The sequence below is a fragment of the Trichogramma pretiosum genome, unplaced genomic scaffold (assembly GCF_000599845.2).
Source record: "Trichogramma pretiosum strain Unisexual culture from Peru unplaced genomic scaffold, Tpre_2.0 scaffold128, whole genome shotgun sequence".
Classification (NCBI taxonomy): Eukaryota; Metazoa; Arthropoda; class Insecta; order Hymenoptera; family Trichogrammatidae; genus Trichogramma; species Trichogramma pretiosum.
In genome coordinates, this window is record NW_019640818.1 from 49451 (window position 1) to 65734 (window position 16284).

Below are 16284 nucleotides of genomic sequence, written 5' to 3' on the forward strand. Positions count from 1 at the left end.
TTGCGATGGTGTATGTTAGATTTCGATAAAAAAATCACTGTGGTACTGGTACACGTTCAAACAGTCATTTTTTTTCAGTAATTTTTAGGGTCACGCTCAAATACTACTGGTAACTCAACATTAACTCAAATCTTATCTTAATTTATATGGATTTAAAGAGGACAAAATTTCCAAGAAATTAAAAAAAAAAGCGTGTCGATACGATAAATCTAGCCTAAGATAGAAGCATTTGAAAATCGACAAAATTTCGATGAATTTTTTTGTTGCGATAATTTTGTTGCCGAGTGTATTAGCGTATAATAATATCAGGTTTACACAGTCAAGTCTAACTGATTGAGAAGTATTTATACTTTGAGTTTTTAATGTCCAAAACACCTTTTCAATCAATAAAAAATTTAACTCAATTGGTTTACTGAAATTCTCAAAGAGTGAATCAATTCAAGCTAAAATTTATGCATTTATCAACTAATATATTTATATTAAATCATGTAAAAATGTTTTCATTTATAAAACTTACTGTTCTTTATCACCTATTTCTGGCACTCAAAACATATGTAAATTCACTCCAAATGAGTGTCAGGAATAGGTGAAGAGAAGGGACATGTGAGTTATACAAATAAAAAACATTTTCATATAATTTACATCAATATTTATTGTTTGGTACGTTAATTTTAGCTCAAATTGGTGCGCTCTTTAAAACTTACACAGCAAACCAATTGAGATCAATTGTTTATTGTTTGCAAAAGTGTTTAGAATCCATAAAAGTTCATGTACAAATATTTTTGAGACAGTTAGACTTGACCGTACAAGGGCTGATACCAATAAGTGGTATTTTATACATTATACTATATTATATATACTTTATGGTGCTTTATAATGGTTTCCAGGGCCCATTGGAATAAAGTAACTATAGGGGACTTGATTATTATGTACAAGAAGACCCCCAAACAAGTTTGGTAAGGATCTGTGACCCGCAGATGAAAGGCTCTCCTTGTAAGTCCCACTGCAAAATTACGATCGCTCCAGTCCACTATCTTAGCGAGCAAAAGTTCGAGCAAAAGATTAGTAGAGAAAATTTGGCTAAGATTAGTGGACAAAACTTCGTTACACTTAAGCGGTGTAACTCTCCGCTAGCAACAAGCAGCATCACTGCGTGACTTTTTTTCCCACGGGAGTTGGCGATCAAGATTTCAAGAGGTCCACGCCGGGAAAGTCACACCTCATTGAAGCTTAATGGTATGCTGAAAATAATGTCAAGTTCGAGTGGCTAAATAATTCATGGGAATATTCTCATTTAATAGAAAACAATCAAGGATTTATTGCAAATTATAAAATTAAATTAAGTATACAAATGAAACTCTAGGAGGTTGATCGTGACACGAAAGAGAGCACACTCTTGTCAGATTTTTAATTGAACTCGACTTGGTTTGATAATAGTTGTTGCCGGCTGGAACTGCTAATAGCGGTGACGGGTATATGGCGAGATTGATGTGTAGGAACTAGTTATAGGACTACAAGACCTTACTTACAAGGAGAGCCCGTCATATCCGGGTGACTCAATGATGAAACCCCCTATAGTTAGTTTGATCCAATAGACCTGTAACAACACTTTAAAGCATGATAAATATTTGAATATCATTTAACATTAATAAAAACCATATAATAGTTTTTCATGGTATCAGGCTGGAACCGTCAAGTCCAGCTGACTGAAAAGTTTTGGTACTTTGCCTTTTTTAAGTCTTGAATACTTGTTCAAAAAATAAACACTCTAGCTCAATTGGTATACTGTGCAAGCCTTAAAGAGTGAACCAATTTGATCTAAAAGATGAGGCTACAGTGTTTGTTTTTTGAAAAAATGTTCAAGATGTGAAAAGATTAGAGTACCAATTCTTTTCAGTCTTGGACTTGACTGTTTTAGACTGATACCATGTTACGCGATTATATGGTATCTATTAATGTTACATAATATTTAAATATTCATCATGCTTAAAAATGAGAGTCGATGTGCTCTGGCTGGCTGCAGAGAGACGACTCCCCTTGCTTGGCCGGGCGCCTCGCTTATATAGCAAGCAAGAGCGCGTTGATTGGCCGTCGGCGCAAGGTGGGGACGAGTGCAGCAGTGCACGTCGTTTGAGTGGGGACGCACGCAGTGATCTCGTATAGAGATTGGGGATAACAACAGTCCCATTGGATTAAACTAACTATAGGGGGTTTCGTCATTTGGTCGGGAGCCGGACAAAATCTCCGGTGACACAATCTAGACGACAAAATCTCCGCAGCATTTTTAAAATTTTTTCATGTTTTATAGGTATCTATAAATATTATTTTATTACTTTACTGGGTTATTTTGCTTTATTTTGGGTTATTTTGTCACCGGGGATTTTGTCGCGCGGAGTTTATGTCGGTAACCCATTTGGTCACCCGGACATGAAGGGCTCTCCTTGTTCATGTTTTATTTTGTGAGACCAGCTCTTCTCGGAGGCAGTAGCTTAATTGAACTCAGGCAATCTATGCATTATTTTATCTCCAACGTAACGATATAACAACGGAGTATAATTAAAAATTGCGAATTAACTAAAGGGGACACATACACCTTAAGATCCTTTTTATTTCACTAAAAGAAAAAAAAATAGGCTGAAAAAAAATTAAGATTGGTTAATTTTGCGGCTTCTTACTAACCCTGTAAATAAAATATTTTCATCCCTAAACACTGGGAAAGTGCCTCTAAATTTACAGGAGGTTTCCTTGACTAAGAACATTTCAAATTAAATTGTATGTCTATGTACTGTAGTATTCAGGTTGAAACAATAATCTGTTGAAGTTCCTGGAGGGCTCTATATGTTTGTTGCAACAATGCTTATCTCTGCAATCAACGAAAGCTTCTTTCAAGTCCAGTGCCCACATTATGAGATGTGAGTCTTCGATGAGCGACTTGCTAAGAGTATCTTATAAGGGCGCTTCCAACTCAGATGCATGTTTGACAAAACGGCGATAAAAGTGAAACATGCCGAGAAAATTTAGGAGGTCGTGAGCTATCTTCGGTAGAGAGTAGACGAGAATAGCTTAAACTCGATCTTTAAGCGGGCGAACACCTGCAGCTGACACCAGGTAACCCAAAAATCAAACTTCCAGCTGGCCGAATGTACACTTGTCGAGAGTAATAATGAGGCCATACTGATGAAGGTACTTGAATAAAATCTCAAGATGTCAGTGGTGCTGCTCTTGCGATCTTGAGTAAATCAAAATATCCATGTCCATGTAACAAAAAGGTAAACCTCTAATCACCTTATCGAGCGCTGAAATGTTTGGCTAGCATTTTTCAATCCAAATGTCATGAAGGGAAATGTGTATAATCTCAGGGGTGTTGTTATGGCGGTCTTGCAGATGTCATCTGGTTTGACAGGTATCTGTTGATATACCTTGACCGAGACGATCGCCGAGAAAATAGTCAATCCTCCGATGTTGTTAGCATAGTCGTGAATATGGTGAACAGTGTAAAGATCCGGGATTGTTCGGATGTTCAGCCCACGAAAATCGCCACAAGGTCGACAGCTATTTTTACTTTTACGTGCGAGGTGTAATGTCGATGACCCCTGGTTCTCAGAAGGACGTCATCACCAGCTTGCAGCATTTGATTAAGGAGGTACCTGCGTGCTACTTTTGCTAGTTCTTTTCTAGGGAAAAGATATATTGAGCGTCATAGTTGAATAAGTCACATGTAATGCGCAGTAACCTTGTGCGCATACTGTTCTGCTCGTTGTTTGCATACTCAGTATACTAGTCAAAGATTTATATCGAACAACCGAACGAGTCAACCGAATCAAAGACTTACATAGAAAATGAGTGATACAGAAAATGAGTTTTTACCCGTGCGCTATTATTGGAAAGGAAAAAAAGTGCCAGAAAAAGTTTTTCTGAATAGGATTCGACTTCAGAAAGCAGGCAGAAATTTGAATGATTATTGGCGATTAGCACTCGCAAAAACTAACCTCAACGCGGATACCGATACTTCAAATAAAATGTATTTGGATATAAAAGGTCGCAGAATTGTACATTTGAGTACACTTGCCAAAAACTTGAAGTGTCGCAAATGCAAAAGAATCCTCTCTTTAGGAAAAATTATAAGCGAGAAGCAAGAAGGACTAAGTTCTATATTGAAAGTAAAGTGTAGTATTCCATCATGTCAAACTGTGACTACTGTACAAACTGGTAAAACTCATAATTGTACACAAATTGTCTCACATAAATCAAGTGAAAAAGTCTCCAACGGACCATCTAATTTAAATGAAAATGATGATACATCTTCCGAATCAACTGAAGATAATGTTGACCCTGATAACAATGCTGGTAAAGAAATTTTGAAATGTCATTCAATACGTTCAACACAGCATGGAAATGAATATAAACATTGATTAAGAATTTGATCATTATTTTTGTAAAATCTCATGTTTAATAATACAACTGAATATTTGATATGTTTGTAGAGGTAGCAGTAAATCACAATTACAAAATGGCCGAGAAGGAAATTAATCATGTAGATGTAAACAGTAAAGCTGTTATAGGTAATACATATAAAAATAATTACACAGGCACACAAAATAAAAAAACTGCTCAGTTCCAGAGACCGGACCCAGAAGACTTTATGTTTTTGGGGTCGCTGAATCCGAATCCGTCGTCAGTTTTTCGCCATCAAATCGATTTAAGGTCATTTGGAGGTCAAACTTAGAAAATTCGATATAAAAATCTGAAAAATATATTTTTTATGTTTTGAGGGTCGCTGAAATCGAATTCAAGGTCATATTGACTATATTTAGACATCTACAGGTCATTTAAAGGTCATTTGAAGGTCCCATCATTAAAAATAGGTTAAAAAATTGGGGAAAAAACTACTACACGGGTTTTTAAGGATGCTGAATTAAAATCTAAAGTCAGATGACCTTTACAATCTTACCTTCAAGGTCATTTGAAGGTCAAACTTAAATAATTGAATATAAGAATGCAAAAAATATCACATTTATGTTTTGAGGATAGCTGAATTTGAAACAAAGTTCATTTTCACTATACTGAGTTATTTTAAGCTCATTTCAAGATAAAATGTAGTGAAAACGATAAAGTATCGAAAAAAGATTGTGTATAGGTTTTCGGAGCTGAGTAATTCAGCTTTTTGATTGAGTAACCTGTAAAAATTCAAGTTCAAGGTCATTTCAAGGTGAAGTTAATGAAAAGAGGGCAAAACTTGATGAAATATTGTTAATTTTGCAAGCCTGTTTACCTTTTTCTTTTGTAACGCACCTTTTTTTCTTCAAACGATCGGCGTAAAGGTGGTCGTTTGCGTTTATTTCCTCTATGTTTGCCCCCCTCCCATCAGCAGGACATCAATCTGGATTTACAAAGTACCCATGTTTCAAGTGCTAATGGGACAGCAGAGATCGTAAAGACTATTATACTGACTACAATTGGTCTGAGAGAAATTCTCTAGAACCTGGACATCATAATGTTATTAACAGTCCGTTAGTAGACCCTAAAAAAGTTTTACTACCTCCTTTACATATCAAATTGGGCATTATGAAACTATTGGTAAAAGCTTTGAGTGAGAGCGATGAATGCTACAAATATTTGAAATCTAAATTTTCCTACAAATCTGATGCCAAATTAAAAGAAGGAATATTCGATGGACCAGAAATAAGAAAATTGCTGAAAGATGATAATTTTCCAACTAAGATGACTGAGATTCAGAAAACTGCATGGGTTAGCTCGGGAGCGATGACTACAAAGTTTCAATATCAACAATGATAAAAAATTTCGTTGAAATGGAATGTAATATCATATTTCAATAAAATATATAAATTTACTTTTTTTAAAGCAAAATTGTCATGCATATTTCGTGCATATTTCGTCTAAATTTTCGTGCATATTTGCATGCATATTTTGGATTTTTTTCGTGCATATAATCCGAGCTCTAGTAATATGTCTTATAAACTGAATTCTTGCATAACCATTCAGATGAGTTCTCGAAAAAACTCTGGTGATTTTAGCGACGAGCAAGGAGAACGATTTCATCAAGACGTTAAACCTATGGAGCAGCGAAATCAAGGTAGACGGGATGTTGCAACGATGGCTGATTACTGCTGTATGTTGAAGAGGGAGAGCGAACATAGAGGAACTAAACGCAGACGGCAACCTTTATGCCGATCGTTTGAAGAAAACAAGGGGCGTTACAAAAGAAAAATTAAAAAGGCATACGAAATTAACATAATTTCATCAAGTTTTGTCCTCCTTTCAATAACTTGACCTTGAAATGACCTTGAAGGTAAGATCGTAACGACCTTTAAATGACCTGTAGATGTCTAAATTTAGTCAAAATGACCTTGAATTCGATTTCAGTGACCTTCAAAACATAAAAAAGATATTTTTCGGATTTTTATATCGAATTTTCTAAGTTTGTCCTTCAAATGACCTTGAAGGTAAGGTCGTAAAGGTCATCTGACTTTAGATTTGAATTCAGCATCCTCAAAAATCTATACAGGGACAGTTTCGAGTATTTAGACCTATTTTTCATGATTCGACCTTTAAATGACCTTCAAATGACCTTAAGGGGACACACCTGTGTTTATGTGTATAAATGAAAAACATGATAATTAAGGATTACTATTAAAATTTTTTGTTTCTGATGTAAAAATATGTTTTTATAGGTCCTTTTACAACAAAAAATATGTCTGCAGTTCCTCTTATTATTAAAAATCATCCATCAAACATGTATAATGACTTGTGATTTTTAAGTCATTGACCGCATGATTTTAAATGCAATTTTTCACCAATCCAGATCCTTGCGGTCTCAAAAGTTTTGTAATAAAATTTTTTTCCACTTAAGTGTAGCAGATTTTTTATTTAGTTATTTTTTTAATCTACTGATCTCCAAATATAGCAATAAGCGGTATTAAAATAGCTATTTTTGTCATTTTTTTGTACTTTAGAATGAAAAAAATTTTTCAAGCCTTTTTTTAAAATTCTGTTACCTTTTGAGTGGAAAAGAATTTTATTACGAAACTTTCGAGAGAGCAAGGATTCAGATTGGTGAAAAATTGCATTCAAAATCATGCGGTCAATGACTTAGAAATCACAAGTCAATATACATGTTTGTTGGATGATTTTCAATAATAAGAGGAACTACAGGCACATTTTTTGTTCTAAAAGGACCTGGAAAACATATTTTTACATCAGAAACATAATAGTAATCCTTAATTTTCATGTTTTTCATTTATAGGTAAAAACACAAGACGGATTCGGATTCAGTGACCCCGAAAACATAAAGTCTACTGGGTTTAGTCTCTGAAACTGAGCATTTTTTTTATTTTGTGTGCCTGTGTAATCTATCACAGTAGATTGTGTTGTTCTGCAAACATAATTACGGGGTTTTTATTAATTAAACAAATTAGTTACAATATTTACAAAACTCGTACCTGCGAAAAGAAAAACGACAATTTATGTTTATGTGTGTCGACTATATCCCTCAAACATCTATCGTACAATATACATCGTACATCTATTCACAAGTAGAGTTGCCCTCTCTCAGCTGATTGAGAAGAGCCCGCGTAACACATGAACGCGGCAATTCAAATTAAGAAAATATATTTTCTGTACACATATGTTACCGGCAAAACCCGCTTTTAGGCAAAAGTGTCTTTTGCCTAGGCAAAAACAGAAATGCCTAAGAATTTAGGCAAAAACCGCAATGCCTACAAAAGTATAGGGAATTCCTAAATTTCTTAGGCAAACCCCACAATGCCTAAACAATTTTAGGCATTACTGTGAACATTAACATGTTAGTATGCGATTAGTCAGCATCTAAGCCGGACTTATTTGTTAGTTTTGTTTATAACCCAATACGGATACAAGCGTAAACTCTCACTAGTTACTTAACTTAAAATAAAGTAAAAATGGAAATTGAAATCGATAATTGGAAAGGGCAGTTTGTCACTGAGGCTAGAATAAAATCATTATAGACGTTTTCAACGCCAAATTCACGTCAAAAAAATCTCTTCAGCAAATAAGAAGTGCAAAACGATTCGACGTATTAGAAGTAGATGGTATGAACCGACTTATCACCAAGATCGTCCTCGGGACGCAAGTAAATAGTTCGGCGAGATCTTCGTGTGCTGTAAAAAAGGAGAAAAGTCGGGGTGTCGAAAGAATCCACTCGATCATGTAGAAATAACAATAATAATTAGGCTTGATTTATTGTAAGAAAGGGCGCCAGTCACGAATGTGACGCCTAAATATATCATACATTAAAAATGAATCGACGGATTATAAATAAGGTTTTTGGACACGCGTTCGACATAGGATATCCTCCCGATACAATAAGTACACGAAATTAGGCCACCGTGGCTAGATACGGTAGATACGGCGGTCGTGAGTTCGGGGCTAGACGAGAACGACGTTCGAGAGAGATCGAGCTTATACAATAACAGAAGATATGGCGCACGCACGCGAGAGAGGTGTGGGCGACTTACATTTGATGACGCAGATTCTCGGGCAGGTGATACAGGCCAAATTGAGCTGCAAATAAGCGAGGGCAGACGAGAGGAAAGCCAGGCGTTAATGGATTTGCAGCAGGTAGCTCGCACGCACACAACACAACCGAACCCGACAAAGGACTACAGCAGTAGCGTCGCTGAGCGCGGACCAGCACAGAGTGCTCGCACAGCCTCGCAGTCGTTGGCCCGTCAGCCAATTAGGCCTCCCTTCTATGACAGCTTTTCGTCTGCTTGTCCTCAGCAGGCGCGCGGATCATACACACGAGTCGCGTCTCTCGCGACTCTCTCGTTGCGGATTCGGCGCTCTTGTAAACGGCGCCGGTCCAAGTTTCATATCGGGCTCGCGATACTCGGATCTCTCTTTCGGCAAGGGTTTAGGATATGGATAAAAGGAAGAAGTACCGCCGGACCCTGTACTGGCCGTCCACTTCCTTACAAATACTATGTACCGCTTGAAGATGTCTTTGATATCATTAAACCCGCTCATATTGCTACCGGATATGGTGGGTGCTTGTAAGACAAAGATATGCATGTGTCGAAAAAATAACGTTCTATGCAATTCCAAGTGCCACAATAGTTTATGTTGCTGTGACAAATGATAACTAATTATTTAACTGTTTTGACAAAGCTTAACTTGAAGTGAGCTTGGACTTTTGTATTTAAATAAATGCGTACTTTTTCACTTTACATTAATTTTTTACTTAAAATTAATAGCTCACAGTAATGCGTAAAATTGTTTAGGCATTGCGGGTTTTGCCTAAAAAATTGTAGGTATTGCGGACAATGCCTAAGATTTAGGAAGTTCATATATTTTTGTGGGTATGTCCTACAATCTTGGGCATTTCTTCTTTTGCCTAGGCGAAAGCCGCAAGACCCCCCCCCCCCNCCCCCCCCCCAATGTTGCTCCAACAGATAATCCAAAGATATTCTTTAACGATAATTTAGGTGTACGTTCTTTAATAAAGAATAACTTGAAACTTATTGCCAACTCAAAATCGATACGAAAAAGATTCAACGGAGAACATGTACATTTTTGCCGGGGCGATCGAATAAGTCACCTTCTTGCTTCTATGTATCACCAAGTCCCGCTTTTCCACTGTACGCGAACAAGGCACATTTTTGCCACTCGAGTTTAATAACTAATTAATATGCGGTTTCCCACTTTGCCCTGTTGTGGCGATATAATCTATAGATAAAAAAACAGTATGTTTGTTCGTTTCTTTGAGATAACTTACCCATTCATTTCATTTGGAAGGGAAATGAAGTTGGACTCAGCATTGAAGAAAACAAAATTGTGATTGCTATAATTCTTTGGTGGCAAACTGACATCTATATTTTGATCCTGTTTATTTCGTTCACTCAAGGCTTGACAACAATTTATTTCATTAGAATTTAAATCGTTAATTTGAGTTTCCGAATCATGATTATTATGTAAAGAAAAACGAATATTATCTGCACTGTGAACTTTCCTGTAGAGTTGTGATGCAAATCCACGCTAAAAATAAAAGTATTGTAAAAAATTTGATCTAGTTTTTAATTTGAAAAATTTTCATACGAAAATTCATATTGAATTGCTTGTTATTTTATTTTACTAGCATTCCCATTAGAAAAGATTATATAATTAAGGGGTTAAATAGCTTTCAAAAAAGAAATATTAATTTGAAATTGAGTGGTTATTGGCTTAGTGCGTAGCGTGCTAAGTATAGAGATAACGTCCGTTCGAGGGGCCGTGGGTTTGAATCCTAGTGAGGGCATTCGGATTTTTCCAATTGTCATTCGGTCGGATGAGAACCCGATGTGCTCGGGCTGTCTCGGGTGGATTTTTCGTGGAGGGTGGATGTACCCTCAAAAGCATACGCACTGGGTATACTCCCCGGTTTCTCTTGTCCCACAGGTCCTCGAGCCTGGGCAAATACGAGACAGTGGGGAGGGGAATAGTGGAGTCTTTTCTGCGTACGGGTTATGCCTCCTGCAGGCCTTCTCAGGAAGAAGCGATAAAGAGGGAAAAAAATTTTATTTGTAAAACGGCAAGTCTTATTGATTTTGAAATCAAATAAGATGTTTTGTAAAGAAGTTGTAAAAACATTCAGATAAAAATATTCAAAATTGCCGATTTATCCCAGTTTTCTTTGGACAATCATTTTGTGGTAGGTAGAATTTGCACATAGCTGAGATGTTATTGTTTATGGTATTGCTTTTTCTTCGGCCATTGTTTCCAGAGGAAATTGATTTGAGTTATTTGTGCTGACTGACCTAGATACCACTTTTGAGTGGAAAACACTATTATTTATTAAATTTCTTTTCGACGCGAATCTAGGGAGAACATTTTGGTCTTTCTTTTTTTTTGACACGAAGAGCTAGAAAAAGTTTTTGTTGAATTTGTTTATGAACAGCATAGCTTTTGAACTAGTTGAATGGTTTCCTCAGCAATTTATGAAAATGACTTCATTTATTTTACCCTTGATGGGGCAGTCATTTGTATTGTGCTTTTTGGCGCATCCAACACACACAGGCTTTTTTGCAATAATTTTTATTATGATTAAACTCTTGGCAGTTTGGACATTAGGGAGAGTCTCTTTTTTATGTGGTGGCTCAAAGCTGACAATCGTATTTAGTAGTTTCGTGATTTTAAAAATGTCTCGATTATTCGATTGAGTCTTGATTTTTGGGAAGAATAGAGGTAACAGCAATTCAGTAATCCGTTGTCTGATATTTGAAATGTTTTTAACTGAGTGTCTGCATTTCTCTATTGCAGCGTTGAACTTTTTTTGATCAACGGGTGGTTGTAACCACGCAGTAAAACTTTGCATCCCTTATTTATTTTACATTGGTACGTATAGAATTCAAATTTGAAGTAAAACTACTCTAAACGCGTTGGGTATAAGGTGTAGTTCTGTAAAAGTCGTAAGCATATACTTACGTACGTCCCAAGAGCGCGCGATAATCATAAGAATATAGATTCTACATGCATAGTGTATTTCGGTACGGTCCGCACTGGCAGCTGCCACTTCGGTTGCCGAGTCTTGGGCGCGTGTCTACTGATATATCAGTAGACACGTATAAGAACTTGATGTTCAAGTCTTTGTAACGTCTATGCAGCGTTGTGTAACTATGTCTCTTTCGCACGCGCTATGCGTGTTCTTGAGTGTAGTAATTGTTCATAAATACTTTCCGGTAAGCTCTTAAATTATTTAAATTCGTTTACGAATTGAGGTAGTGTGTTTGGCCTTGAGTACATCTAGTACCTTCATATAGGTTTCATGATAGCTTAGTGAAATTTTTACCTGGTTGTTGATTAGTATTTCAAGTAGGTAATTACTTAAGTTTAATTTGTTGCATGGGGGTTTTATTTGAGTCTTTAGGCCCCTTAAAATGACCTTTAAAAAACTCAAGTCTATTCAAAAGTGAATTTTTTTGCTCTTTTCAAATTTTTAATTAAAAATGGATGTATTCTTTTTATAAATCTAATTTGACTGAAAATATAATTTGACTGAAAAAATCATAAAATTATTTGTTCTAAAGGATCTGTATCTTACAATGGTTAGAATTTAAAATTTTTGAATACAGCATTAGAAAATTAAGTAAAAATACCGTCAAAAACAAAAATAAAAAAATCGATATTTTTTTTTATATTTAAGGTAACTTTCTTCCCTTAATGATGTATTTTTTATTTTTATCATTCAAGTAAAAATTATAAGATTACCTGTGATATGACTCCAGTGACATCAATTGCACTATTAATGCGTGATCTAGATATTCTAAAATTGTTATTTTTTGCAGATTTCTCTTCATGATCAATATGATGATTTGAGCAGTGCGAATGCTAAAAAATCAATGTTTGTTATTTCAATTATATTAATTTGAATTATAATGATGTAATCAGCATCCATAAATTTAATTTAATATTAATTTATTTTTGATAATTTAAATTAAACCAGTGGTTCAGGAAGTGTTAGTAATTTTATAACGCCGTTACATCGCTTTCTTTATTGAATTATATTGGGCAGCTAGAACTTCAGATATTAATAAAAGTGGAAATTGCGTATCGTGAGCTTCATTTATCCGATTCAATACTTTGTGGCAAGGATTGTTAAATGCTCAGCAGATAATGTACTGTTGATATAATGCCAAGGATTGTTAAATGTTCAGTAGATAAGGTACTGTTGATATAATACCACAGTATTACAACTGTGAAGTCAGAGGCTGCAACGCATTGAAGAAGTTGACGACGAACTTGATCTGGTTGCCTTTGATTCAACGATAGAATGGGTGACATCTCGACTTTTGTGCTACAAAGCAGCAGCTGTAGTTTATCAAACTTCTTTTTTCATGAGATGTTCAACGGTTTACTTTTGAAGTATTTTGGCCCATGAACAAAAAGTAGATAATTATTAGGGTATCTTTTACAAGGAGAGCCTTTCATCTTTGGGTCACAGATCCTTACCAAACTTGTTTAGGGGTCTTCTTGTGCATAATAATAAAGCCCCCTATGGTTACTTTATTCCAATGGGCCCTGAGAAGAGTTATAGAGCAGAAAAAAGTATTAAATATAATATAATGTTAAAAAATACCACTTATTGGTATCAGGCCTTGTAAGTCTAACTCTCTCAAAAATATTTTTACATGAAATTTTATGCATTCTAAACACTTTTGCAAACAATAAACAATTGAACTCAATTGGTTTGCTGCGTAAGTTTTGTAGAGCGTACCAATTTGATCTAAAATTAACCAAACTATTAATGCGCTCTTCAAAATATACATAGCAAACCAATTGAGTTAATTTGTATATGGATTGAAAAGGTGTTTTGGACATTAAAAACTTAAAGTATAAATACTTCTCAGTCAGTTAGACTTGACTGAGTAAACCTGATACCCTTATACTCTAATATAGGGTATTTTATACATTACGTTATATTATTTACTTCACGGTGCTTTATAATGGTTTCCAGGGCCCATTGGAATAAAGTAACTATAGGGGGCTTTATTATTATGTACAAGAAGACCCCCAAACAAGTTTGGTAAAGATCTGTATCTCAAAGATGAAAGGCTCTCCTTGTTAGTTCCAAGTTGCATGAAACCTTCTTGTTGAGCTTTTTTAAGTTTTCTTGAACCTAAAAATGAAAAATTCTCTAGCTATTTCCCTTTCAAAAGTCCATATCACCGGTTTCATGTTTTTTTATGCTCACATTTCATGAATAAAAGGTTTAACACCCCTTTTTTAATCTTTGAAATTTTCTATCTCAGGATGAATCACTTACATGAAAAAATGCAAATAACAGATAGGTTTTAAGGAGGCTCTTTCGGTGTAAGTTTTCTCACAGTGAGAGAGCGCCGAGATCATGCATGATGCAGTACGCACGGCAGTGCGCATGCGCCGCGCGGCTCAATTTCCAGTTCGAGCTGTCAGCTGATGCATCGTCTGTATTGCTGATATACTTTAAATTTGTATAAAATAAATTGTTTAAACAATTTCTGTATCTATATTTTTAATAATTAAATAGATTTGTTATGAAATTAAAACAAATTTATACTTTTCGTCAATTGAAATTGTAACTTTCAGTTTAGGGCGATTTTGAATTTCGCGCACATAGGTCCACTACGCGGGTGCCGCGTCGTTTCAGCGTGCATCACGAAACCGAACATTCAACGTGGAATATCTTCTAAACTAGCATGTTTACCCCAATTTCTCAAGATCCTATCGTAATTAGTATAATTTTTTCTTTCAGGAAATACTACTTTTATCATGATGGTCCATTTCTACGAAAAGTTATTAACAAAAATAGGTGACCTCCCATAAGAGCCCCGTGTTAAAAGTGCGATTTTCAAAGTCATTTTTCTCGGAAACAAGCATGTTTACCCATATATATATTTTTTTTAAATGATTTGTACAATTCTTACGAATCGATTGATATAGGTTTCATGAAGATGGTCCATCTTTAAAATTATCGAAAGAGCCTCATTAAATTTGAAAAAAATGGATACTACCGGTGTAGTTTACCAACTCCAATGCAACACCTGTGATTCTCGTTATGTAGGCGAGTCAAAAAGACCATTGAAAATACGAATCAAGGAGCATGAACGAGCCTGTAAAAACAAGAACCAAGATCGGGTGGAGGCGCTTCATACCCTACACAACCCGGGCCACAAGATGATATAGGAGCATGTCAAGATCTTGGATAGAGAAACGAACTACTGGCCTAGAATGATCTCGGAGATGATCCATATTAATAAGCAACGTATTGTTTTGAAGAAGAAAGATGATATTGACAAGCTAAATAGAGTGTAATTCAATATTTTAAAATAATTGTATTTACACGAACTCATGTATTTGTATATGTAACTTTCGCTCAGTTGACATGTAGCCGTTCGCTACTTATAATCGCTCTGGATGAGGCTAATAAACTCAGTGAAATACGTCAACGATATTTTTAATAAATTTTGACGTTTTTTGCAAATATTCGTGTTTTATTGGCGTGTTTTATTAGCAGAAGCGTTGTAGTTCAGGTGCCACCTTCATAGCCAATATAAATTATACAATATTGAAAAAATTTATGATCATTTAATTTATCCGAAGAATCACTTTAAAACTTTCAACCTAAATCAATGCATTTTTTATTAAAAATACCTTTAATTAAGGTAATGAATTGATAAAGTTAAATTTTATTTAAAATTGTCAACTCTTTCAAAATCAAATCTTTGATTCACAATATTACAATTTAAATCTTGGATTTGCTCATCTCAATATTCCAATTGTACACAAGATCTATTGAAAATAAAATTTCCTATTGCGTGAGCTTTGGAAAATCTAGATCGAAGTCATTTGAAGGTTCAATAAAAAAACGAATTCACATAATGAGGAAAAATTGCACTTTATGATTGTTCAGATTAAGAAACGTAGTTAGTTTTGGCATAATATTACTCCCCCCTCCTACCTCATAACTACACTACTCAACAAAATTATCGCAACAAAAAATTTCTTCAAAATTTTCTCAATTTTCAAATGCCTTCAAAACTCTCTATTTTTTTAATTACTCGTTGAAAAGAGTACTTCGCGATAGTGTTTGTTTAATTTTGATAAATTAATTACTGTAGTCCATGGACACGTTTAAACAATCAATTTTTTTCAGTAGTTTTTAGTGTGGTGTTCAATTACTACTGGTAACTCGATTTTAATTTGAATTAAAATTCAACTATATATGGATAATATACAGGGTGCGACAAAAGTATTGAAACCCCTGGAAACATCGCAGAATATTCGTTAAAAAAAATATATCTCATATCAGACGTATTTTTTGACGAGGAATCCAATCGTGACCTTGAATATGACCTTGGACGTAACCTTGAAGCCCCAGCGACCCAAAAATCGATTTTTCAAGTAAATACCCCCATTTTTTATTGCAGATTTGAAGAGAACGGAAAATTTTACGTTGAAACATGTAATTAGTTTTTTTTTTCAAGGTCATTTTAAAAGCGTTACAGACGCAAATAAAACCCCCATTTAACCTAAAATTAAGTTCGAGTAAAGGCTTCTTTTCTAACTGTACCACCTCCAAAATTACCTTAAAAAAAAAAAAAAAAAAACAAAATACATAGTCGAACGTGAAATTTTTCGCTCTTTACAAATCTGTTATAAAAAGTGGGGGTATCCATTTTAAAAATCGATTTTTGGGTCGCTAAGGGTTCAAGGTTACGTCGGAGGTTCAATTCAAGGTCACCATCGGATTTCTCGTCGAAAAATATGGGGTCT

General features: G+C 35.1%; 1 protein-coding gene across 4 annotated transcripts in view; it reads right to left on the bottom strand.

The window, feature by feature from the left end:
- The window catches only part of LOC106649726, a 64511-nt gene that overhangs the window by 1247 nt on the left and 46980 nt on the right, over positions 1-16284 (bottom strand). For all 4 annotated transcript variants that reach the window (XM_023462562.1, XM_023462555.1, XM_023462556.1 and 1 more), the window contains 2 exons: positions 12241-12360; positions 9773-10032 (listed from right to left, as the gene is read on the bottom strand). In XM_023462562.1, coding sequence (XP_023318330.1) covers positions 9773-10032; positions 12241-12360 — 380 coding nt within the window. The remainder of the gene's footprint in view (positions 1-9772; positions 10033-12240; positions 12361-16284) is intronic.